A 23,889-nucleotide genomic window follows, 5' to 3' on the forward strand; every position below is an offset into this window, starting at 1 on the left:
GGACCATTTTGAGGCTGAAGGGGAGAGTCAATTGTGGGCCAATAAACAGTCAATAGGTATTTATTCATTAAAAATTGGTTGCAAAAAGTAAACATTAAATCAACAAGACATTGGTAACCTAAAGTCTGACTAGAGATGAAGATTGAGTGCGGCCTGCACTGCAGCTGTTGAAAGGGGGCCTTCCCTGGACAACGTTTACCAGGACCAGTCGTCGTGGTCGTTCTGGACCTTGTAGGTCTTGTGGATGTACTTCTTGTGGATGTACTGCTTGACGGGCACGGGCACGGGGTAGGGCTTGGGCACCCAGACCTTGACGGGGTAGGGCTTGGGCACGTCGTAAGGCACGGGCACGGGGACGGGCACCTTGACCTGCACCTTGACGGGGTACGGCACCCTCTTCTCGACGGTCACGGGGACGGGGCGGTCGATGTGCACGTGGTAGGGCTTGGGGACGGCCACCTCGTAAGGCCGGTCGACGGGCACCTGCACGGGCACCTTCACCTCGTAGGGCACGGGCTTCTCGACAGGCACGGGGTAGGGCTGTGGGATGGGCACGGTCACGGTGCGGGTGATGGTGCGGGTGGGCACCTGGCTGTGGGTCTGGTAGTTGGCCTCGGCGGCGGGGGCGCCGTACACGGGTGCGGGCGGGCCGTAGCTGCCGCCCTGGTTGTACTGCACGCTCTCGGCCACGGCGGAGCTCGGCGCCGCGGCTGGGAGCGGCTGGCTGTAGGCGGGCGGGCCATACGAGTCGGCTGGTGGGCCGTAGGACGCCGCTGGTGGGCCGTGGTAGTGCCCGTGGAGCTCCCCGGCGGACACCAGGGTGGCGCCCAGCAGAAGGAAGGCCTGCAGAACAACAAGAGCCTCGTCAAGAACACAGCCGCCATTTTTTTGGCGCTAGTCGCCGGGGAAAGGCGTGATTGTGGCGCGCTGCTGCCGCCCCAAACTCACCGCGATCTTCATCTCGTCTGGCGTGGAGTGATCGGATGTCTTGTCGGAAGACGGTTGTCGCCGACTGCGATGCCCCAACCTGCCGCCTAACGCTTTTATACGCGGATTCGTCTTCACCACCACCCTGGCCAGGTCCTCCAGGGCGGCGAGGATGCGCCCCGCCAGCAGCCCCGCCCGGAATTCGGCGACGCCGTCCTGGCGGAAGGAGGGGGACAGGAAGCTGAAGAAGAGTCACACAAGTTGACTATAAATCGGACGTCCCCACCCGGGTGACTTTCTCTAGGGCGGCCGCGATGCCGCGAAGCTCGGCCACGCTCCGCACCACGCTCCGCACCACGCCCCGCGCCGCGATCGGCGACCCAGAGACGACTTGTTATTTTTTCCCCCAGACCGCCGGACTGCCGGGACACGGCGCACACGTGCGGCGGCCAGGGCGGCCAGGGCGGCCAGGTCAGGGGACCGCGTTACGCCATGTCGCGGGTCAAAGCCAGAGGCAGGCCGCCGTCACTCTGCCTCTCTCGCACTGCGAGGGAGCCGAGGGACGCCCCTCGAGTGCGAGAGAGGCAGAGCGACGAAAGCCCTGCTCGGCCTGCCGGCCCGGCAGCGCTGCGAGGGACGAGGCGCCTGGAGGGCTTGTCCCTGGAGGCCCTGGAGCTGGAGGGCCTCTCTCAGGGCCCCCTGCAAGAGGCCCTTTGCGCCGGAGTTGCTCTGGTGGCCCGAAAGGTTTAAAGGGCATTTTAAGGGGCGGCTTGTAATAACGACCAGACTTTTGTTGTCAATTGTGCTCATTTGGCTTTTGGGGGCCTAACTGCTCGTCAGCCTCGTCAGCGAGTCGCTCTGCTCGTGCTCTGCTCCTCCGCCTGCAGCCAGAGGCAGCCAGAGGCAGCGAGGTCATTTCATTCCGTTTCCTGGTTTTTGCCGTTCGCTGTCCGAACTGTGGAGCGCGCGGTGCGGCGCGGTGACTGCGGGGGAGGGCTCGGAGTATAACACAGCGGGGCCATGCAAATTGCGGGCCGAAAAAAGAAATGACAAAAACGTGACGCAACACCACACCAAAATCACCCTTCTTGCGAGTAACGCGTCACTCAGTGATCCGTCCCACCCCACATCGCAGCACCCCGCCCCGCCCCGACACCTCCTTGTCTTGCCTCGCGAGCGCGGCGGCAGCCCTGCAGGCCCTGCAGGCCCCCACGAGGCGAGGGAGCGCGAGGGCAGGGCTGCCACCCGCACGGGGCGCGTTCCCACACAACACATGCAATGCGGGAGAAGGTTGCCAGTCGTTGGCAGGCCTGCATCAGCCTGCACGCAGAGCTTACGCTACGGCCCGTGGGCGGTGGGGCGGGGCGGGGCGGGGCGGGCCACCGTCCTGGTGCTGAAGGTGTTCCCGCGGGATCTACAGCTACCTTTGGTACCTCCGAGACAGCCTGCAGTTCGGCTGGGGGAGGGGCGACTGGGCTGGGGGACGAGAGGCCCCGCCACGGGGGTGGGGCTGTGTTTTATGCAGTTGGCAACACACACACACACACACGCAAACTGTTTCGCGAGGACGCGGAGCGCGAAGCACGGCGCAACTACACCGTATACTGGTGCCGGGAAGCCTGCAGCCTGCAGGACTCTGCAACCGATGCCACCCGATGACTGCGATGTTGACGGGGAGGGTCAGTCGACCGGCCCGGTGTTCCATTCCACACTGTTAATCTCAATTTGGACGCCGAGTGCCCATTTTGCTGGCGCTTTATGCAGCGCGAGAAGGAAGCAACCACCCGGAGGGGAATTAATTGGCGCCAAATTGAAACGGAGTGCTTCGCGCTGCTCCGCGCCAGCCCTGGATGAATGGGATGGGGCGGTGTCACCGGGGCTGCCGTCGTGCACAAGGAGGGCGGCCTCCTGCACCGCGTAACGAAGACGCAGCACTGCTTTCGGTTTGCGCCGCCCATCCAGGATTTTTGCCTTCCAGACGGCATCAAGTACCAGAGGGGCGACACCCGCCTTGCCCCCTTAAATCTGCGCCTGGCGTCAGCCTCAGCGAACTAAGCAGCTTGGAGAGGCACCGGGTGCCCCGGATGAACCACGGCTGACTAATTCTGCGCACATCGCTGCCGTCGCTCTGTCTCTCTCGCACCCCTGCGGGACGCGCCAGGAGAGCGAGAGAGATGAAGCGACAAGCTGTGCAGGACTAGTCAGTCAGTCCAGCTGGCTGGCCGGGTGGGCAGGGACGTCGAAGGGGAAGCATACCTTCCCGGCGGGCCAGCGCAGCGGCGCCACCCTCTCTCTCGCTCTCGGCCTACCCCCGCCCCCCTCCCCGCCCCGCCGCTGCACCGCTGCGCCCCTCCACGCGCCAGCCCCCTAGCCTCACGGCGGGCAACGTCGCCGGACGAAGCGTGGGAGGAGATTGGCCGGCGGCGGCAAAGTTTGAACCGGCCGTTCCAAGCCTTCGAGGCCTTCCAGGCCGCCGAGCGGTCCAAGCTGACGGCCAGCTCTCCGCCGGCAGGATGCCTTGGAACAGTACCTCCCGGACCACCACGTGGGGTGCCACAGGGATGCGAGAGAGGCAGGAGCGCCGAAAGCGCTGGTCCGAAGCAGTGACGACGGCGAGGTGAACCGAATCGTCACCGCGCGCGTGCTTGCGCGCCGCCACGGCGGCGGGCTCAGTGTTGTTCTCACGATCGCCTGGCGAAAGCCTCGCGCCGGCGTGGCGGCTCGCTAAGTCACCCGTTCACAACAACAACGAGTGCCTGAGACCGACGTCGCTTTCAGCCCCGCAGCATATTGTGCGCGCTTCGAGCTCATAATGTTATGAAAAGTAGGCCGCCGGGCGCCGAAAAACCGGTTTCTGCCTCTGCGCGCCGCGCGGTGGCAGCGCGGTGGCAGCGGCGAAGACAGCAAAGCAGCAGGGCGCCTAGTGCTTGCGCGCGCACTGCAGCCTCAGTCGCTCTGTCTCTCTCGCACTCATGGGGCGTCCCCCGTGGGTGCGAGAGAGACAGAGCGACAAAAACGACCCAGGCTGCTGTCTGCGCAAACACACGGCACTAAGCCATTTTGGCGGCTTGGCGGCCCACTGGCGTCCGAACAGATGCATGTGCCGCGGTCTTCGTTATCGTAATGGTCGGTGCGCGGTAAGCTGAGCTACGCGGCGCGTTGCGTCCGCGCGCACTTTATGCCGCTCCGGCCATACGCGTCGCCGAGCCGGCCGAGCCCGGCCGAGCCACACATAATAATTCTGGTCGTCGTCGGCCTGCGTCGGCCCTTGACCAGGAAGCGCACGGCGGCAGCTGGCTGGCCGGGTGATAATCCTATCCTAGTGACGCGGTGACGCAACGAGCGGCGTGGAGTGTCGTCCCCTTCCCTTTTACCGAGCGACCCCACGTGGGGCCGCGTGGGGCCGGCCCAGCCCTGCCAGCCCTGCCAGGCGGTCCATTTAGCAGTGCGTGCCCCCGTGACATGGTGACACCGTCCCCTCGTCTCCCTCGTCAGCCGGCCGCGTTGCGCCGCGCCCGGCCGAGGCGACCAAGTGCGTCTCCAAGACAGGACTGGCAAAAAAAGCGTTGTGAGGAGGCGAACCCCGGGCCGCGCTCCTAACATGGAAGGCGCCTCGTGTGCTGACCCACGTGTCCTTCTCCCACACGCCGCCCTCTAATGGAAGACAATCATATTTCGCCTTCAGGTATCGCCGTGACCTGAAACGCGCGGAAAATGAACCGCCGCACCGACGAGGCGCAAAGCCGGTCATTTATCAAGTCACCTGAAAAAAAATCGCTTTCAGAAAGGAACAAACTTCTTGCCGCTCTCAAAGGGTCACTTTTCCTTGTTCGCCAGTTCGGCTAAAGACTGCTGAAGACTGGCGTGGCGTGCCTTTGGCCCGCCGAGTGATTCGGAAGTTCGCTTTGTCGCTCTCTCTCGCTCGCACCCTTACGGGGGGCCCCATGAGTGCGACAGAGACAGAGCGACGAAACGACTCTACCGTGGAGTCGATCACCGGGGCCCTTCAATAAGGCCAAAGTGACCCTGACGCGCTTATTAGCGACTGGAGCTGCCAGCCGGGCTGGCCGCCAGGCGGCAGGCTTGAGCCGCCAGCCCGAGCAGCCAGCCCGAGCGAGCAGCCAGCACGCCGCGGTCCGAGCGACCCCGCCGCTCTCATGCAGCCAATCGGCGCGGCGACCGCGGCGACCGGGGACGCGCCACTGAACACACCTCCGCTGCAGGCAGGCGCGGCGCGGCACGGCAAGCCACGCCACTCGACTAGGCGGCGCGAAAGTGAATCAAAGCCAAAGCCACATTCCCTTCCCCGCCACACCACGCCGGCCAGGCCGGCCAGGCTGGCAAGACGCCGTGGTCCCTCCGAGCTCGGGGAGGGAGGAGGGGAGTTCATTGACTGTCCTTCGTGGTCTCTGGCACGTCCAACGGGAATGCGCCTCCCATGCACGCGGCCGGCTATCCCTCCTCCGTGCCGAATGTACGCCAGCTTGGCGGCGGGGCGGCGCAGGGCCAGCAGGGCAGCTAAACACGTACCCCAGAGGCACTAAGCCCTGCCTCCAACTTTGGCCGGCGCGCGCAATGGGGTGCCTTCCTGGGCTGCTGGCAGTGGCGTGGGATGGGCAGCGGGATGGCCGCAACCCGCCGTGTGATGACACCCCAACGGCCAACGGCAGCCGACGGCCGGCCCAACCAGATCAGGCGGGCGGTAGTTCGCCTCGCGATGATTTGCACACTACACTGTCGGCACGGCCTGTGCTGGGGTCTGATACTGCGACGGCAACCAGTCGCACAGTGGGCCAGAGGACCGGCAGAGGCGGTCGAAATCCCGGACGCGTTTCGAGATCCAGAGTCGCTAAACGGGGCTCAAACAGAACGTGCGACCCCATCAATGGATTCCTCGATCGGAGAGCAATTCATTGGTCTAGGAACACGTTTGGATTGAGTGGCGAAAACACTTTTCGGAGAGCCCTCTGGTTAGAGCAGGCCGTTTGGAGGGCCTTGGTCTTCGCCGTCATGTTGGCGCTCCTGGAGTGCGAGGCGAGGGCCGTGATGGAGATGATGGAGACCGGCCCTTGTTCGCACCTTCACAGTCGACCTCACAGGGACGCGGCGGGGGGACGCCCGTGTCTAACCAGCCGCGCCACGCCGCGCCACGCTTGGTTGCATCACAGCCCCCGCCCGCCCCCGCCGCGCCGCCGCCCCCGGCCCGGCCCCCACGGCGGCAGCGCGCTCGGCGTGCGTGCAGGATGGGACGCCTGACTTCCAGGCGGACCCCTGAGCCTCGTCCAGCTCGCGTGGCTTGCCGCGCCTAGCGAGCAGCGGGGCAGCGGGGCATCGGGGTGGCCAAACCGAAACCGCGGCTAACGACGTCAATGCACGTGCACGGCCCCACTGGGCCTCCGGAGGCAGTGCCTTGGGCAGTGCTCTGCACGCCAACTGCATGCGTTCCCCAAACCTACGCCGAACGGAACCAGAAAAAAAACACTCCGCGCAACGGGGTAGTGTTTTTCATCGTTCATTGAACGCATTAAGCATGCTGTGTGTGCGCCGGCGTCAGACATCGGGGACGTAAAGCACTCCGACGTCATCTTGATGTCCCCGGGGGCCTCCTCCGGGTGAGAGCCTTCTCCAGACTCCTCACTCCTGGAGGATGCAGGGGCCGGGCCCGGGGCACAGTGCCCCCGTCGCCTCCCCCTGGATCCGCACCTGGCCGGTCTCCACGGCAACGATCGCCGGTCGTTGATAGCCTCAGCGCAGGGCAGCCAGGGCAGCGCAGGGCAGGCGACGTCCGCCGTCTCCTTCTAGCGGCATTGTTTCGTCACGCCAACCCTAATGACGACTCCGACGAAGGTCGACATGTGTTGGCAAGACTGACGCCGTTCGACGCCGCGTTCGACGCCGCGTTCGACGCCGCGTTCGACGCCCCCCTCCACCATCGATTTGAACCGCCAGGGAGTATTAGCCTCGCGGGCCTCGCGGCGGCCGACAGCGCCGACAACAACATAGGAAGCCTCCGCGCTTCCAGCCGCTGCCAGCTGCTCCCAGCAGACACCGCGTCGCCGTCTATTTTGGGCGCGATAACGGTAACTGTGGCGGCGAAAGTGATCCGTGACGTTTCAAGCGCCTCACCGCGCTTAGGCGCCTCCACGGCCTCGGTGACCTTGTCGCTACGGCGTCGGAACGGCGGCAGCAGGGGAGGGGTCGGGGCGGGTCGGGGCCCGTAGCATTTCCTTCGACCTTTCGTCTGCGGCTCTGCGGCGCGGTCCATAAGTGACGCCGCTGTGGAGTTTGAAGAGATTTTGACGAAATCAACACGCAGCGACCTTTCCCGCCGTATGTGTGTGTTTGCGTGTGAATGTGTGTGTGCGTGTCCGTGTGGCCCCGCCCGGCGCCCCGCCCGGCGCTGCCCAGCGCTAGGGGCCGTTCCAGCCCGTCCTTTGTCGTGAATGCAGCCAATCAGTGCGCCTCGCGGTGCGCGATTGCCTTGCAGGTGTGTGGCGGTGCAGGGCTGGGCCGCAGGGCGTCGGGGACCCCAGCCCAGCCCCGTCAGTCCGTGGCCCACTACGCTCGGCGCGGTGACCCCGAAGGGACGCCGCCGCCACCCGCCGCGCAGTTCCTGGTTACGACACGGTTTCGCGACTGGCCGACATGGCCAGCCGGGCGGCGTGAGCCACACCGTAAGCCACACTGCGAGCCACACTGCGAGCCACACTGCGAGCCACACTGTGTGCGGTGGCGTGGCGGTCGTTACCGGCCGTGCGGTGGCCGTCCGTGAGGTCCGTGAGGTCCGTCGCCGCGTCGCAGCGCCGCGGCGTTCCTGTCCGCGCCGTGCCGCCGTGCCGCCCTCTGAAGTCGCCGCGCGGGAAGACCGCCAGGACGCCAAGCATGCAGCCATCCCCTCTCTACCCGTCGATAGCACTGCTGTCAGTGTGGGTGCCGTGTCCACATGCCCGCGGGCCGTACCGGGCACGTTCCTTCTGAGATCCAGCTGAGCGTAGACCTCGGCGTAGACAGAGCGACGGCCGAAGGCCGAAGTTAGGAGTCCTGATGTTATAAACCCCCGAGTTGAGGCTCTCACCGTAAGGAGGTGATTACGGTGTTCTATCCTGGGTGTCAGCTGCGCTGCCTGTCAGTTGACCCACCCTACCACCGCGCACCCACCCTCTGGCTGCGCGAGCGAGTGCCCCGCGGCCCCCTCTCTGTATATCCCTCTCGTCGACCTGGAAATGGTACCTCAGATAGAAAAGCTCCGTGGCAGAGGACATGACGAAAATACACCCAGAGGGTAATGATGGGCGGTGGGTACCTGGAGCCCGCTGGAGCCCCTCCAGCCCTTCAGCCTTCCAGCCCGGTAATCCTGAATGGTTGTCCGCGGCAGCGACCGGGAGGCTTCCCCAGTGTCTAGTCTCCTCCATCACGTCCCTCGCGTCTCGGCCAGCTACCGCCCCGCCCCGACCCCTCCCGCCCGCCCCCGCCCCGCCCCGCCCCAGTCCGCCGCCGTGTGTGCACGCGCGTCGCGCGCTCGCGATCGATAGGATAGCATCATCGTCCGCAGCGACAACAAAAACAACAACACTGCCGCGGCGAGTATGTGCACGCGATGTCGCCGGCGTTGTTGTTGTTGTTGTTCTGGTTGATGATCGCGGCGGCAGCGCGTTTCGACATGCAGAAAATGGCCTAATATAACGTGGTCGACTAAACTCCGCGCACGCAGCGGCGCGGCGGCCGAACTACGCACACCAGCGCCGCGGCGGCCATTCTGTGCCCTAGCAGTGCTGTCGCGGCCAAAACACGCCCAAAAGACACCAAACTCCACCCGGGCGCCGCGGCGGGGCTCCACGTTGACGACGTCGAAGTGGGTGCGCTGGGTGTGCTGCACCAGCAGCATGAATAAAAGAGCAGGCGGACACGCCAAAGCGCGCCAAAGGGCGGCGACGAGCTCTGGACGGTGCATCGGCCCTGGAGCGGCTGGAGCGGCGCCTCTCCAGCGGGACGCACTCCAGCGAGTGCTCCAGGACGGCGGTGGAGAGGGCCTGCCGCCGCCGCCCCCGCGCCGCCACGCTGCGTTTGCCCGACACTGACTTTGGAGCCGGCCTGCAACGACAGTACCGTGCCTCTCTCTCGCACTCATGGGGCTGTCCGCACGGGTGGGAGAGAGACAGCGCGACGAGGCCCCCTCCGGAAGCAGCCTGCGCCGCCGCGCTGCCGAAGTGCGCATGCCTTTCATCAGGCCCGCTCGCATTCGACCTTTGGCCTTTCCGGGTGCACTCGAACGGGGCGGCGTGGGGGCGCCCTTCGGCGCGGCGCGGCACGTAGCTTGGAATTATCCCTTCGACAACAAGAACATCGCCAGCAACAACAGGTGGGCCATGGAACGCGAACACGAGGAAGCGGATTCCGAAGCGACGGCTGCAGCCTGCAGCGCAATGCATACATGAATGCGGCGCGGCAGGTGCCGGCCGACGCACAGTGGGCCAGAAGACCGGTGATGCGGCCAAAACTCAGTGGCCATTGGGCGTAAGGACGTAAGTCACATAGGAAACCCATTGAAATTAGGTTGTTCTGTCCGATGACCACTGAACTATGGGCGCGTTTTGAGGTGGGGCCACTGTACGGTTCGAGTTCCATTTAGCGACTGGAGCTGAAACCGCGTCCGGAATTTCGACCGCATCAGCCGGTCTTCTGGTCCACTGAGCGGTGCTCGCAGCCAGCCGCAGGCATGCCTCAACAGAGATAAGGTTTTCGGTTTCGGGGTTGCGCCCAGCGCCCTCGGCGAGGCCCTCGGCCACCGCACGCGGAGGGTATCTCTCGGCCTTGCCTCGGCGATACCCCTTGCGCTGGTTTCACAGCGAACTGGTTTGTTGCTACAGTTTGGAACAGAGGAGGCGACGCGGTCCGCACCGAAGAGCGCGCGACTCTTTCACAAGATCCTGCCCTGTGGCACCACGACGACGGCCACCACCAATGAGGCACATGGGGCGACCGGGAGGGGAGCGCAGCCGCGCAGCGCCACTATAAGTCCGATGGCTGGATAGTGAGCGGCCCACCGGGTTGCGGCGCTCCAGGGAGGGGCGATGGTGTCCCGCCAAAAACTAGTTTTGACCCCACACCAAAGCCCTGGTCCACTTTTCTCTCCGCCACTATTCCCTTCGGAAAAGAAAAACAAACAAAATGGAACACTTCGAAACAAGAAGGTACCAGAAGACTGCTTCTACCCCCGCCACCGCCACCGCCCCTACCGCCACAGGCCACTTCGGCGCCTGCTTGCGCAAGTCTGGCGGCCGCGACGCGACCGTCGATTCAAACCCGAGTCCATTTGGCGCCGAACCGGAACCCGCGCCGGAACCGCCACTGCCAAGGCGATGCACGGCACGGCCAAGGTCAGGGCTGGGATAGGCAGCGGCGCGGCGCAGCGGCCGGAGCAGCGGAGGCACTCGGTGAACTTGGCGCACGTAATCCTGGTCCGGCGCGCCGCGCACCGCGCCGCTGCAGCGCCCTCGGCCACCTCGGCCGCCACTACACTGTACACGGCCGCGGAAACCTCGGCGCCTTCCCCGCCGCGGCGGCCGGGCGCCACACTTTAGAAACGCGGATGGGTGGCACTCCACGGCGCTCGCACGCGCTTTCCCGCCAATAAAAGTGGCTGACAGTCGTTCCGTCGCTCTGTCTCTGTCGCGCCCATGCGGGACGCCCCGTGAGTGCGAGAGAGACAGCGCGATGACAACGACTCGGAAGCAGTGTGCCGGCGGACGCGACACGAACGCGCAATGTCGCCGCGGTGCGCCCTGGCGTGCGCGCGCGTGACCGCGAGCGTCGCTTTGTCCATGCTTCGTCGCACGGTCGATCAACGCGTCGCTCTGCATCATGGCAATCACGTGATCTCGCGCCGTCTCGATCGGCGAGTGCATCGAACTTGGTGCTAACGCGACCTCAGAGATATCGCTCATGTGTAACCGCCGGCAGCGGTCTCGCTCGCACTCGCGGGGCGTCCCTTGCGGCCCTTGCGGTCCCTTGCGGGTGCGAGAGAGACAGACCGCCGTGTCGGCACACTGTTCGGCCCAGCTGGCTGCCGATTCACATTCGGTGATCGATAACGCAGCGCACGGCGTCGTTTCCGGTGGCGTGGCGGCGACGCGTCGCGCCGTGCTGCCAGCTCGGCCAGCCCCGCCAGCCTGGCGTCTTGCCGGCCGCCCTCCCCCGCCCTTTCCCACCGCCAGCCCCGCTGTCCTACCGGGTCCCGCCCCGCACAATGCCCCAAACCAACTTGGAAGTAAACACACTGCTAGGAAAAGAATGATCGGCAAAAACTCATCATCGGCGACTTCATCTTGACTGCTGCCCAGCAAACTGCGAGTGGGAAAGAGCAACAATATATAATTCTTAAAGAAAAGCTTCGAAGTTAAAAATGTATAGGCCTACTGCTCGCAGCAGTGTTGTAGCTAGAAAATTAAAGTTAGTGGCGCAGGAGTGTGTGTTAAGTTTGATACTACAAAGCAACTTGTATGTATGAGGTGTGTACGTGTGTGTGTGTGAGGGGTGTGAGGGGTGGGGAGTGCACTTGTGTGTCTGCGTGCGTGTTGTGCGCGGCACGTTTATGACGAGGCACTTACTACACTGTACCGCACAACGGCGAGCCCTATTCGACTGCGGTGGTCCGTCGTCATGACGACCGGGGACTGCGGACGACTAGGATTACAGCCGCTCCACGCCACGCAGTCCGGCCGCGCGCTCCACTGCTCCACACACCAGTGCACTGAACACCTCCCCGCGCGACACGCCGACACGCCCAAACCATACCGTTCATCTTCTGGCCAAGGACGCGGCGCTCCAGGCCGCGCACAGGCCGCGCAGGCCGCACCACTACGAAATCGAGGGCGAGGCCAGGCGAGGCTCCTTTTCTTTCGACTAATCGATATGCAATTGGCGGGGCAAAAAATAAAGTAAGTAGGCGTGCGAGTGTGAAGTAGTTCGTTAGGATTCCAGAGAGCACATTAGTCGTCGTCGACGTCGTCGATGGGCATCTGCTAAAGAGCCCCAAAACGCATTTAAGTCGCAGGACCCGAAAAATTATCCCAGTGTGATCATGTGTCAAGACAAGGGGTTGGGTGGATGTCTTTTTTTTCGCGCAAGTGTCGTTAAGGTTGGAGCCGAATCGCGCCAATAAGTAGACGCTGCAATGACCGCAGTAAAGGACGCCGACGGCGGCGCCGCGCGAGTAAAATATCGTTGTTATTTTCGCCGAGACCTCCACCTGAGGCAACGACGCGGCGCAGCCTCCGAGCGTCGCGGCGGACGGGCTGGGCCGAGCCGGGCCGCGCGCACCGCGTGTGTTTGACCTGAATTTCGGTTGGAAATGGCAGGGTTGGCGGTCCGCGTGCGGCGTGGTGGCAGGCAGGGGACGCCGCGGCAGTGCTGGGCTGCAAGGCCTGAGGGGCGCAGGGCCGGCGTGGAGGCGGCCAAAATCCCGGACGCGTTTTGAGCTCCAGAGTCGCTAAAGGGGAGTCGAACCGAACGTGTGACCCCACCAATGGACTGCTCTCCGAACGAGGAATCCATTGGTGGGGTCACACGTCCGGTTCAAGTTCTGGAGCTGAGCGCGCTGAGCGGCGATGTCCGGCGCGTCCTTCGGGTGGCACTGCAACGCCTCGCGATTGGTCAACGCCCCGGCCGGGGCACCGGGCCCCAGGGGCCCCAGGGGCCCCCAGGTCAGCGGGTCGAGCCGGCGCGGTGGTGCGCTCCGCGGTCGGGCAAGTGCCGGGGCCCCCACGTGCTGGGCGTGCTGGCGGCCTGCTGGCCCACGGAGTAGGGGTGTCGGACCGTGCAGGAGGGAGGTGTTGCTGGTGTCCGAACTATAAAAGACTCGGGCGCCATCGTTGGACAGTCAGTGCTAACCGCACAACTCTAACCCAAGTAGACAATCATGAAGGTTCTGGTGAGTAGCGACCAGTGTGCAAGTGCCCGTGTTCAGTTTGTCAAGACGAGAAGAAGATTCGACGCCTCCTGGATATTTGTGCAGAATCGCGGCAGTGTGTGACAACGATGTGCATCAGAACAGTGAACCGATATGAGAATTTTTTAAAAGAAACGTGTGATTATTCTATGAATGATGTGAGCCATGCTCGTCTGTCGAAACAGCACCTTGCGGCGTGCGCTGAAGTCAAAAGATAAACATGTCAACAACCCTGGACACAATATCCTGTAAAGTATTTTAATGTTTGATTTATGTTGTTGCTGCAGGTGGTACTTGCCGTAGTGTTGGCGGTGGTGGCCGCGGAGGAGGCCAAGAAGGACGCCAAGAAGGAGAAGCGGGGCCTGCTGGGCCTGAGCAGCCACGGCAGCCTGGACCTGAGCGGCCACGAGTACGGCCACGAGATCAGCCACGGCTACGGCCACGGCTACGGCCACGGCTACGGCCACGGCCTGGACCTCGGTCACGGACACGCCATCATTGGCGAGCCCCAGGTCAAGAGCATCGTCATCACCAAGGAGGTCCCCGTCGGCATCCCCAAGCCCTACGCCGTCCCCGTCGTGAAGCACGTCCCCGTGCCCGTCAAGGTCCACGTCCCCGTGCCCGTCGACAGGCCCGTGCCCGTGCACGTCATCAAGCCCTACCCCGTGCACGTGGACCGCCCCGTCCCCGTGCCCGTCGAGAAGCCCGTGCCCTACGCCGTCAAGGTGCCCGTCAAGGTGCCCGTCGCCGTGCCCGCGCCCTACCCCGTGGTCAAGCACGTGCCCTACACCGTGGCCGTGGAGAAGCCCGTCGCCGTGCCCTACAAGGTGCCCGTCTACATCAAGGAGCACTCCCACGAAAGCTACGGCCACAGTTACGGCCACGGTCTCTCGCTGGACCACCACGACCTTCACGATCTCCACTCCCACTACTAAGTCAATACTGTATCTCCTTCATCTCCACCTTCTGTTGTACAAAGTGTCACCCCCATGTCACCTCTAGAATAAATCTCTTTTCTACCAAACCAGTGTGCCCTGCGTCATTTAGCCCGACCCGTTTCGATCAGTAGTGTCCCGATAGTGGCTTCTGACTCACACCAGCGAGAAGCCAGCCGAATCTCGTTGTTGTTCGTGATTAATTCTGATTGATTCGCGCGTTAAAACCACCGCTCTCGTTGGAGGCTGGAGATAATGTACACAGCTTCCTGAGCCCCTCTCGGGCCGACGGCAGCGTCCATCCATTCGTTAACGGCGTTCCAGGTACTGTTGATGAGTTATGCATTCGGCCCCCGGCTGCCCAACTCCCGCCACGCACAGCCTTCCCAGAAATCTTGCGGTAATTTCAAAGTTCACAGTTAAACGAAGGCCGCGGCGGGAGCCAACAATACGCTGAATATTGAAAACGACTCACTAATTGGGATCCTTTGTTCACGGGTGAACGCACCACGCGGCCCTCAACCCGACGAGGAGCCTTTAATGCGGACTGAGAGTCGTCTTCGTGGCGCTCTGTCTCTCTCGCACCCATGGGAACGCCCCGTGAGTGCGAGAGAGACAGATCGACGAAAACGACCCTCTTGGAATCAGGCTGCAGGCAAGGCAGGGAGGCGGGCTGGGCAGGCCGCCAGAAGAACAACAGTTTCATTTCGAGGAGGTTCGAGGGAGTTAGGGTAACACGAGAGAGGGGACGGAATTTAATACAAGCGAAGAAAAGGCAACAACCCTCTACCGCCGCACCGTTCCGTTTCTTAGAAACGCCTCGTGTGTTGTGCGAGCCAAGCCGTGTGTTCTCGCACCGCCTCGTAATGTTTTCAAATGGAATTGGAAAAACAAAAGTAATAGTCGGAAGTGAAAATTTTGTGGCGAGTGAGGGAAACAATTGCCCTGCTGAGCACAGAGTGCGTGTGGCCAGCTTACAATAATTTGCAGAGAGCTTTTGGATAGAGTCCCCACTAGCCCTGTGTTAGAATTAAGTTAGGCACCAGTAAAGAATAAAGGCTTCTTTAGGTCACATTAAATTAAATAATTTATTACTTAGACAATATATACAAAAGGAACACACTCGGGATTTTTAAAAAGTCAGTGCAGTTTATCACAGTGCAGCACCCCGTGGACGGCCGAGTCCTCACTTCTCCCAGCCCTTGCTCCACCCCTTGTTCCAGCCGTAGGACGACTCGTGGTGGTAGTCGCCGTGGTATTCGTCGTGGTGGTAGTCGCCGTGGTACTCGTCGTGGTGCGCGTCGTCGAAGTGGTGGACGTGCTCCTTGATGACCACCGGCACCTTCACCGGGTACGGCACGGGCTTCTCCACGGGCACGGGGTACGGCCTGTCGACGGGCACGGGCACTGGGTACGGCTTGTGGACGGGCACGGGCACGGCCACCTTCTTGATGACGGGCACCGGGTAGGGCTGCGGCACGGGCACGGTGTGCACATGGTGGTGCTCCAGAGGCTCCACGTGGTCCACGTGGCCGAAGGAGGAGAAGCCTCCGTAGCCGAAGCCGCCGGCGTAGCCGTGGTGGCCGCCGAGGTGGGTGGCGTAGCCGGTGTGGTAGCCGCTCTCCAGGGCGTGCGCGGCGTTCTCCAGCTCGGCCGTGGCGGCGCCCAGCTTGTAGGCAAGCTTGGAGCCCAGCTTGAGGCCGGCGTGCGAGGCGCCCAGCTTGTAGCCCAGCTTGAGGCCCAGCACCCCGCGCTTCTCGATCTTGGGCGCCGCGGACACGGCCGCGGCCGCCAGCAGAGGCAGCAACACCTGAAAAAAAAACAAAAACGGAACGCAAATTGAACGCCGCGTTCAAGGGCCTCAACCCCAACACCCAGGTAGCCTGCATTGGCCGTGCTGGCCGTGTCGGTGCTAATCGGTGCGCCGTCCTGCGGCTTTGCGGGTTGCCCCATGTGTTTGCCTCACTACCCCCTCCCCACCCCTCCCCCTCCTCCCCCTCCCATCCCCCCCCTCTCCTAGGTGGCCAGCAGGACGGGCGGGCGACGCCCCACCCGCGGTACCTGCAGCAGCCCGAACAACAACAACAGCAACAGCGAGATGATGTGTGGTAATCCGGCCGGCCCAGCCTTCAGCCCCCAAAACAACAACAACTAGAGGAGCCTGGCGGCATGCTGGCGGCATGCTGGCGGCATGCTGGCGGCAGTGCGGTCGACGTGTGACCTGTCCCCGCGACGAGCCCCCCAACAGGCTGCACGCTCCGCGGGTAGCAGCTGAATATGAAATGTTGTGATTCCGAACCCGCGTTCGGCGGGTGATTGGGTGGGATGAAAAGTTGGAGAAGGAAAACAGGAAAAGCGAGCGTCGCTTTGACGAGCTCCGCCAGATGATTACTTCTGCTGACTTCACGGTCTGCATGCTGCGCCGCGCACACGCCCAGCAGCGCCGCGCCCGATTTTATGAATTCCCTAGGGGAGTATTTTGTGCAGTTAATGGTTCGGGGGCTTCTCTCTTGGTTGAAAAACACACTGTGTCTGAGTTTCTCACACCAGTCAGACAGCGCACAGTTGGTCCAAAAGGCTGGCGCTGGCGGCCAAAACTCTAGACGCAATTTGAGCTGCGGAGTCAGTTAATGGGACTGGAACCGAGCGTACGACCTCGCCAATGGACACCTCGTTAGGAGAGCCATCCATTGGTGGGGTCACACGGTTCGAGTCCCATTTAGCAACTCTGGAGCTCAAAACACGTCCGGGATTTTGGCCACCTCTACCGGTCCTCTGGCCCAACTGTGCAGTGCCTCCATTTGCCTTACAGTGACCCAGCCCCCAGCCTTGCCCCCAGCATGCTCCCCGCACTCATCGACAACTATCTATAGTGGAAATGGGAGAGCTGGCTGAAGCCTGCTTCACTCGGTGCCGCTTCTCCCCGTGGAGAACAACGAGTCAGTGCCCGTGGTGCGCGAGGGCTTACGAGTACTCGAACCTCAGCTGGCCCACCAAGCAGCGTATCTTTGCTTTGATCAGCTTTCGCAGCCGCCGCACACCGGCAGCGTCCACTGCGGCTCCAGTGGAGGCCCGCTGGCCCGCTGGCGCGCTCCATTCATACCTGGTCTCATTCGATTACCGCGCTCAGCCCGGATAAGCTCGTCGACAAACAACTACAAACTGTCCCGCCTCTCCGCCCCCTCTACTTCCGCAACTTCCCTTCCACTCACCAGAAGCCTCTTCATTTTGGAAACTTTGGCACCGTTTGTCGAAGACTCACTGAGTGGCCGCGCCGCGTCGCGTCTCCCTTATATAACGTCGGAGCAGTATATCCCTCCCATTTTCCGCTGTTGAACCACGCAGCAGGGCGGGGCAGGGCGGGGCACTCCCGCGGGACGGGGCGGGACGGGGCGGCACGGGGGAGGGGGGCGGGGCGGTTCACTTTGCCGGGTTTCCCCATCCAGACTGTCGTCTTGCAGTGAGTGTGTGTATACGCGGGGTGCGTAGCCTGGCGTGGCCCTGGTCAGGAAACCCCCACTCCCACATCGAGAACGTCTTCATCGTCTTCATCTCCACCGGCCAGTCCGCCGAAACTTAAAACGCCGCCGAAACGGAGGCAACAAAACCCCCCTCCCCCCTCGCCAGGCGCCCTCGCCGTCCCCGCCACGGCCGCCTGCACGAAGGTACTCGATTTTGAAACGTCCGGGGGATTCCCGCCGCTTCGATGACTCACAAAATGGTGTCAATGTTGGCACTACCCGCCAGATGAGCCCTCTCCTTGGTTGGCGTTGTCCTGTCTCAGCACTTGAAAAGGGAACCTGAACCCGAGCCTGAACCGAAATTGCTTATTTCAGAAAGAAGAGCCTTTCTGATCTGCACTGTAAACTGTAACTCTCAGCGCCGGCAGGGTAGGCCATCCCGTAACACACTGGTGCGTCGTGGCCGCGTGGTTGCCTATCCAGCAGTTGACAGGCGCTTGTGTGGGGACACACAAATCTCCCAGAGTCATCACTTTTAATACGGATTCCTTTCTTCTTGCTGCGGTTGTAGGTGGCAAGGCTGCAGGGCAGGCTCTATCTGCAGGTATAGCATAGTTGCGGGTGGCCTTCCCTAACCTCACCTCGCCCAACTTTGCTAATGTTCCTGGCAAAGGGTTTCTTTTTACCCGCGGCTCTGCGCTTTTCGGCCAGGGTGATTACTGTGTAGTCAAAGTTGCACCATTAGCCGTCTGAGCTACTCAAATACTAAACAGGGGTAAAACACGGGACAAAACAACAAGAGTCCTTTGGAGGGGCACACCCCTCGGCGGCCCTTTGACCCTCCTCGCGCACTCGCGCACTTGCACTACTTCCTGCTTCGCTTCTTCGCGTCGAGGGACGCGTAACGAATGCACGCTTCTTTTTTGGACCCCCAAATACCGAGCCCGTTCAGCGCCGAGCCGTTCGGACCGGCCAATAGGCGGCCGTGTTTTGTCACAACGAGTTCATTGGAGCCGCAGCGCCCGTGACCCACATCACGGCCTCGAAAAACGAACAGCCATACACTGCAAACCCCGGCGGAGTGTTTTTTTCACTTCAGAAAGAGTGTTGAAGTATTTTCCATGGAGGATTTTCTTTACTGTCCAAGTGAGGAACAAGGTACCTAGCAAAAAAAAAAAAAAAACAACTGTTTCGGGCATTTACTGCAAAATTCTACTCCGCATCAACGTCACTGCCGAGCGGAGCAAGTGTTGCAATGTGTGAGGAAAAATGGGAACACGCTCAAAAAAGTACATGGACCGCAAAGTGAAACATACAATCCGCAGGACGTAAAACCTTCCTTTTCGGCCGGGCCTATTCGCAGGCTGCAGCGGCCTTTGCGCTCAGCCCGGCCCAAAGTGCACATTTCGGGAGTGCTGCGTACTGCATTGCCCAGGGAAAAAAGAAAAAAAAGAAGAGAATCGGAATAAAGAAAACGAAGCCTGGCGAGCGGATTGCAGCCGCTGCGGCCAAGTTAAGCGAAGCTGATCTTTCCTGTGTGCTCCTGAACCCGCTGGCCGGCCGGGCAGGTCCCTGGCAGGCCCGCTCCCTGCCCACTCCGCACCGCCCGGTTCGCTCACGTAACCCAGCGGGCCCAGCGGCCTTGACAGTGAAAGTGGATGTCTGCATTGGCCGAGCGGTGCGAGGGGGGAAGGGGGGGGGAGGGGGGCTAAAGGCGAGCAGCGCGCCGCAGGAAGGCGCATATTCAAGATGAAAATAAAGAATTACAAATTCATCACGCTAGACCGGAATGTCATGCAATCGTCCGGTAGCATTGAGACTTTTTTTCAGGCGAGTAATTTGGGTGCGCTTGCATATAAATGCTGATGAGTGAGAGCAGCGGGATATAAAGTCAACATGTCGCTTCAGTTTTCGATCTTTAATATCAGTGCGTTTATGAGTTTCTGTTTTCACATTCAACATCATAGGGTGGGGTGACTATGTACATTCAATGAAGTGGCGCGTTTGTATAGGAACTGCTGGCAGCGAGGGGGCCTCGCTGTGGACTAGTAGTGGACTAGTAGTGGCTGGAGTAGGAGCTCAGCTCGGAGAGCTCGTGGTGGTCCAGGGAGACGTCGTGGTGGTAGTCGTGGGAGTGCTCCTTGATGTAGACGGGCACCTTGTAGGGCACGGCGACGGGCTTCTCCACGGCCACGGTGTAGGGCACGTGCTTGACCACGGGGTAGGGCGCGGGCACGGCGACGGGCACCTTGACGGGCACCTTGACGGCGTAGGGCACGGGCTTCTCGACGGGTACGGGGACGGGGCGGTCTACATGCACGGCGTAGGGCTTGATAACGTGCACGGGCACGGGCCTGTCGACGGGCACGGGGACGTGGACCTTGACGGGCACGGGGACGTGCTTCACGACGGGGACGGCGTAGGGCTTGGGGATGCCGACGGGGACCTCCTTGGTGATGACGATGCTCTTGACCTGGGGCTCGCCAATGATGGCGTGCTCTTGGCCGAGGTCCAGGCCGTGGCCGTAGCCGTGGCTGATCTCGTGGCCGTACTCGTGGCCGCTCAGGTCCAGGCTGCTGCCGTACGTGTCGAGGCCCAGCAGGCCTCGCTTCTCCTTCTTGACGTCCTTCTTGGCCTCCTCCGCGCCCACCACCGCCGCCAGCAAACAAACAGCGACCTGTTGGAGGCACACACAGTTAGCGGAGGCGGAGCAGGCGGGGTGCGAGTTGTTTGCCCAGCGAGACGGAATCATTCTTTGCAAACGCGTCATAGAGCGGCGAAAGAAGCTGTACCGACAAAGAGTCAACTTGACCTGACACCATGGCCAACCTCTCAATTTTCTTTCAAAATTTTCGCATTTTAATCCCAATTTTGTTTTTTAATTTTTTGCACCTTTGGGTTACTTACCAGGAACTTCATTGCTGATTGGTTTACGGATTTGGACTGTGTCGATACTTTGGCGGCAAGGAGCTTTTATACTCGGAACCTCCCACCCGGTCTGGCGGTGCGGGCGGTGCGTTTGGAGGCTGCGAAATGGCCCCTGGAGGGGTGCGGTTGGGTGGGACTCGATCGGGGAGGGGAGAGGGAGGAGGAGGCGCCACCGAGACCGCTGCCAAAAAATTGCTCGACGACACACGTAATAACTTAGTGCAGTTTTTTCTACTTTCGTCGTGCGGACGCAGGGTCACCATGAGTCTCATCAGAAAACAAGAAACGATGGACCCATTCTAGGACAGGGCAGGTCCTCAGTGACTGACGGGCTGTCAAAAAAAGGTCCCCCCGACCGTTACCTACAGTGGTCGAGCGCAGTATTTTTGGCCGGGCTGTACGTGACATCGACGGCGTCCTGGTCGTGGGACTGGCCCTCGCACTGGCCGGCCGGGCCGCCTCGGGGCGCCCTAGCGGAAGTCGTCCCACGCCTGCGGCAAATGGGCCAAATTGTGGGGACATCCTTGCGGGCGACGCGGGGCGACTCGATATAAAGTCGGATGGAGCGGATCCGCGATCAGTTTCCGTCCGATAGGCGCGCACCATGAAGGTAAGGGCGAGCGGCTTGGCGAGGCGCCGCGCCCCGAGCACTTTATTGCTTTTAACACTGTGCCGCCCTTCCAGACTCGCCTCGCGCACGGCCTGCTGGGGCTGCTGGGGCTGCTGGCCGCGGTGCTGCTGGTCGTGGCGGCCGAGGAGCAGGCCGACGAACCGCCGTCGGACACGGGCAGGGCCTTCAGCCTCGTCAGCCTGCCCAGCCTGCTGCCCAGCCTGCTGTCCGGGCCCTCCTTCAACCTGTTCAACATCAACAAGCCCCCCATCAACATCGGCGGCGGCAGCCAGCCGCCACCGGCCCCGGCGTACGGCGGCGGCCTGTTCGGCCTGCCGCCCTCCGTGTGGGTCGTCAACTCGGCGGGGACGGCGTCGTCCGGCGGCTCCTCCGCGACCGCGGGGTCGGCGACGGCGGGGTCCCGGAGACGCTGATGGTGTGTTGTGTGCATCGACTCGATTTTTGATCCAATTTACCAGCCGTTCCAACAGAACACAAAAAGACATAGTTGGCTGGATGCAAAATTGCGCTTCGGTTGGCAGGCGCCCAGCGAGGTCATTTTCATGCCGAGGCGTCCAATATTTCCTTTTCGTGTTTTGCTTTGAGTGGCGCGATGTGGAGGTTAATCAAACTCCGAGCCAGAGTGGGCAGGTCCCGTTTAGCTCGCGCGCGCCTGGTGGGCAGGCAGCCCAACCTACTCCGGTGGCAACCGGCCGCAGCCGCTGCAGGCGGAGAGGCTGACACTCCAGACAACGCGGTGACGATGAGGTGACCCAAGAACAGTGCGAGTACAATGTTACGACTGTTACGTACAAAAAGGGGAGGATGAAAAAAAAATCGTAAATAATAAAATTTAAAAAAATCTTAAAAAGTACTTTATTGAGCAACCCGTTCACACACTGTAATCAACGGCTGACCCGGCGGAGCTTCTCACGAAGCGAAACAAAACCGAAGGCAAAAGCCGACAATAATTGCACGCCAGTCGAACTCGGACTCGGAACGGCCGGCGGTCGATTGCTCAATTTCGTAACTTTACAAACGTGCTGCATAAAGCCCCACCCACCCTACACCGCAAGGACGTCATCGGAGGCCCTGATGTGATGACGCGCGCCCAGGATCACGGCGATCGGCAGCGGGTGCCGTTGCGACGCGTTGCGACGCGGTGCGAGTCCCTTTCCGTTTTACAGGAGGGAACGTGTAAACACGGCAATATAAAAAGGTTTCGAAATGATTGGCCAATGGCCGCTTGTTGTTGACCGCTGTTATACTGCAGCTGGGGCACTGCCCGGCCGTCCCGCCCCGGCCGCCCAGTCCGGTGCATGCGTGGGCCGCGGCCAGCGGCGCGTCAGCAGACGGATTCCGAGCGGCGTTATCTCTGTCTCTCTCGCACTCACGGATGCCCCACATGAGTGCGAGAGGGACAGAGCGACGAAAACGCCTCTCGCCATCAGTCTGCAGCGACGCGACCGGCGGGGCGTTTCCCCAATCACGACTCTGGAACACGCCTGGACGGGCCAGACGACACCTGTCCTAGAGTAACATTGACATTCTACGAGTGTCCCCCCAGCCTCGGCGCCACACACGCCGCGAGCGCGCCGCTCCGCCGCTGCCAAGCGCCTGCCGCTTTTGTGTGCCTTTACCAAAAAAAAAAAAGCACGAGTACGGAATTTCAAAACAACCCAAATTCAACAAATTTCTAATTGGTTGTTACCGTACCAGAGCGAAATAAAAGAGGTTTTTCTGGGTCACACTTTTCACCGCTTCGTTCCGCTATGACGCGCTTCTGGGCACAAGAGCCTCCAGAACCTTATATTCCAGTGGCCTTCGCCGGCCACGCGTCGGGATTTCGTTTCGTCTAGTAGTGTGTCTGTCATCGCGAGTTCCCGGGTTCGAGTCGCGTTCCAGCCTTGTTTTTCATGTTCTTCGTGACTTCCCTCGCTCGCGCTCCAGATCACGCGCGTGAACTTGATTTGGCCGCGGGAGTGTTTGGCCGGGCCAGGGCCCCGCCAGGGCCCCGCCACGGCCCGCCCAGTGTAGGGTCGCGTCTGGTCTCCGCGGAGTGAGTGGCGCGACTAGATTACCTCACAGCGTCTGCTGCGCTTCGGCTCGGCTCGGCGCAGGCAGCGATCGGCACATCGCACAGTGGGCCAGAAGACCAGTGGAGGCGGCCAAAATCCCAGTCGAGTTCTGAGCTCCAGAGTCGCTGAATGGGACTCGAACCGAAAGAGCAATCCATTGGTGGGGTCACACGTTCTGTTCGAGTCCTGTTTAGCGACTCTAAAGCTCAAAACGCGTCTTTGACCACCTCCACCGGTCTTCTGGCCACTGTGCACCGACGGCCCGTAGTGTCACAGTGCCGTCCTTAATCCCAGCCCCAGACGCTCCCACTGCCAGTGCTGTGAAATGCGATGAGTGATGGTGGCTCAAAGCCGTTTTCCTCAGTTTTGAAGCGATTGGCGACGACGCGGCAGGAACCACCAGGACTTCCCGCCGACGCGCGAGGTTCAAACAGCCCACTCCACCCTCTTCGCGCACGAGAGCGGCGAGGCGCCGTTGCGTTGTTCTGATTCTAAATCACGGCGCAGGGCGCGCGCCGCGTGCGGGCCCAGCCAGACTACTAATGAAGTAGCCCTACGCCTTGACCTATCCCGCTCGACGACAGCGACGGGCGTGGCAGGGCGGGGCGGGGCGGGGCGGGGCGGGGCGGGGCGGGGCGGGGCGGGGCGGGGCGGGCGTAGCGCCGAATTCGTCCGGCGGGGTGGTGGGCCGCGTGTTGCCCAAGATGACCCAGAACACGCCGTTTCCAGCTCGTCTCCTCACCGCGACTCAAATTTTGGGGCTTCGGCAGGTTTTTCTTGACGAGGCCGACTCGCTTTTGACACCGCCACCGGGCCGCCGCCGTTGACACAGGCCGGTGTGCGCACCGCCGCCACACCGTCACGCTCAGCTTGGAAAAATATATCGGGTGCCCTAGTGTTTATTCGTTCCGCGGAGCGAACACAATTCCAGAGGGAGATAAAAAAAAGACAGCGATTCTCGGAATGTGAAGCCACTTCCCCGGACGACCACTGTGATTATTTA

The 23,889-nt window shown here is 61.9% G+C and overlaps 3 protein-coding genes across 3 annotated transcripts; 1 reads left to right on the plus strand and 2 right to left on the minus strand.

Annotated features, from left to right (window-relative positions):
* Window positions 1-44: 44 nt before the first annotated feature.
* LOC117654461 (MAGE-like protein 2) lies at window positions 45-1,002 on the minus strand. The gene is made up of 2 exons (XM_034401147.1): window positions 949-1,002; window positions 45-843 (listed from the first exon to the last, which is right to left on the minus strand). The coding sequence occupies exons 1-2, from the start codon at window positions 958-960 to the stop codon at window positions 196-198; spliced, it is 660 nt and encodes a 219-aa protein (XP_034257038.1). The 5' UTR covers window positions 961-1,002; the 3' UTR covers window positions 45-195.
* Window positions 1,003-12,717: 11,715 nt separating this feature from the next.
* Window positions 12,718-13,898, plus strand: LOC117654381 (zinc finger protein 512B-like). The gene is made up of 2 exons (XM_034401023.1): window positions 12,718-12,856; window positions 13,162-13,898. Exons 1-2 carry the CDS (start codon window positions 12,845-12,847, stop codon window positions 13,807-13,809), a joined length of 660 nt encoding a protein of 219 aa, XP_034256914.1. The 5' UTR covers window positions 12,718-12,844; the 3' UTR covers window positions 13,810-13,898.
* Window positions 13,899-14,878: 980 nt separating this feature from the next.
* Window positions 14,879-20,204, minus strand: LOC117643722. The gene is made up of 4 exons (XM_034382788.1): window positions 20,178-20,204; window positions 19,328-19,947; window positions 17,022-17,070; window positions 14,879-15,619 (listed from the first exon to the last, which is right to left on the minus strand). Exons 1-4 carry the CDS (start codon window positions 20,187-20,189, stop codon window positions 14,996-14,998), a joined length of 1,305 nt encoding a protein of 434 aa, XP_034238679.1. The 5' UTR covers window positions 20,190-20,204; the 3' UTR covers window positions 14,879-14,995.
* Window positions 20,205-23,889: the final 3,685 nt, after the last annotated feature.

The sequence above is a fragment of the Thrips palmi genome, unplaced genomic scaffold (genome assembly GCF_012932325.1).
Source record: "Thrips palmi isolate BJ-2018 unplaced genomic scaffold, TpBJ-2018v1 HiC_scaffold_1, whole genome shotgun sequence".
Lineage (NCBI taxonomy): Eukaryota > Metazoa > Arthropoda > Insecta > Thysanoptera > Thripidae > Thrips > Thrips palmi.

Coding starts and splice junctions, on each gene's coding strand:
- LOC117643722 (XM_034382788.1), bottom strand. Junction 17,071..19,327: donor TCCTACTCCAGCCACTACTA/GTCCACTACTAG, acceptor GCGGCCACTCAG/TGAGTCTTCGACAAACGGTG. Junction 15,620..17,021: donor CCAAAATGAAGAGGCTTCTG/GTGAGTGGAAGG, acceptor TTTTTTTTTCAG/GTGTTGCTGCCTCTGCTGGC.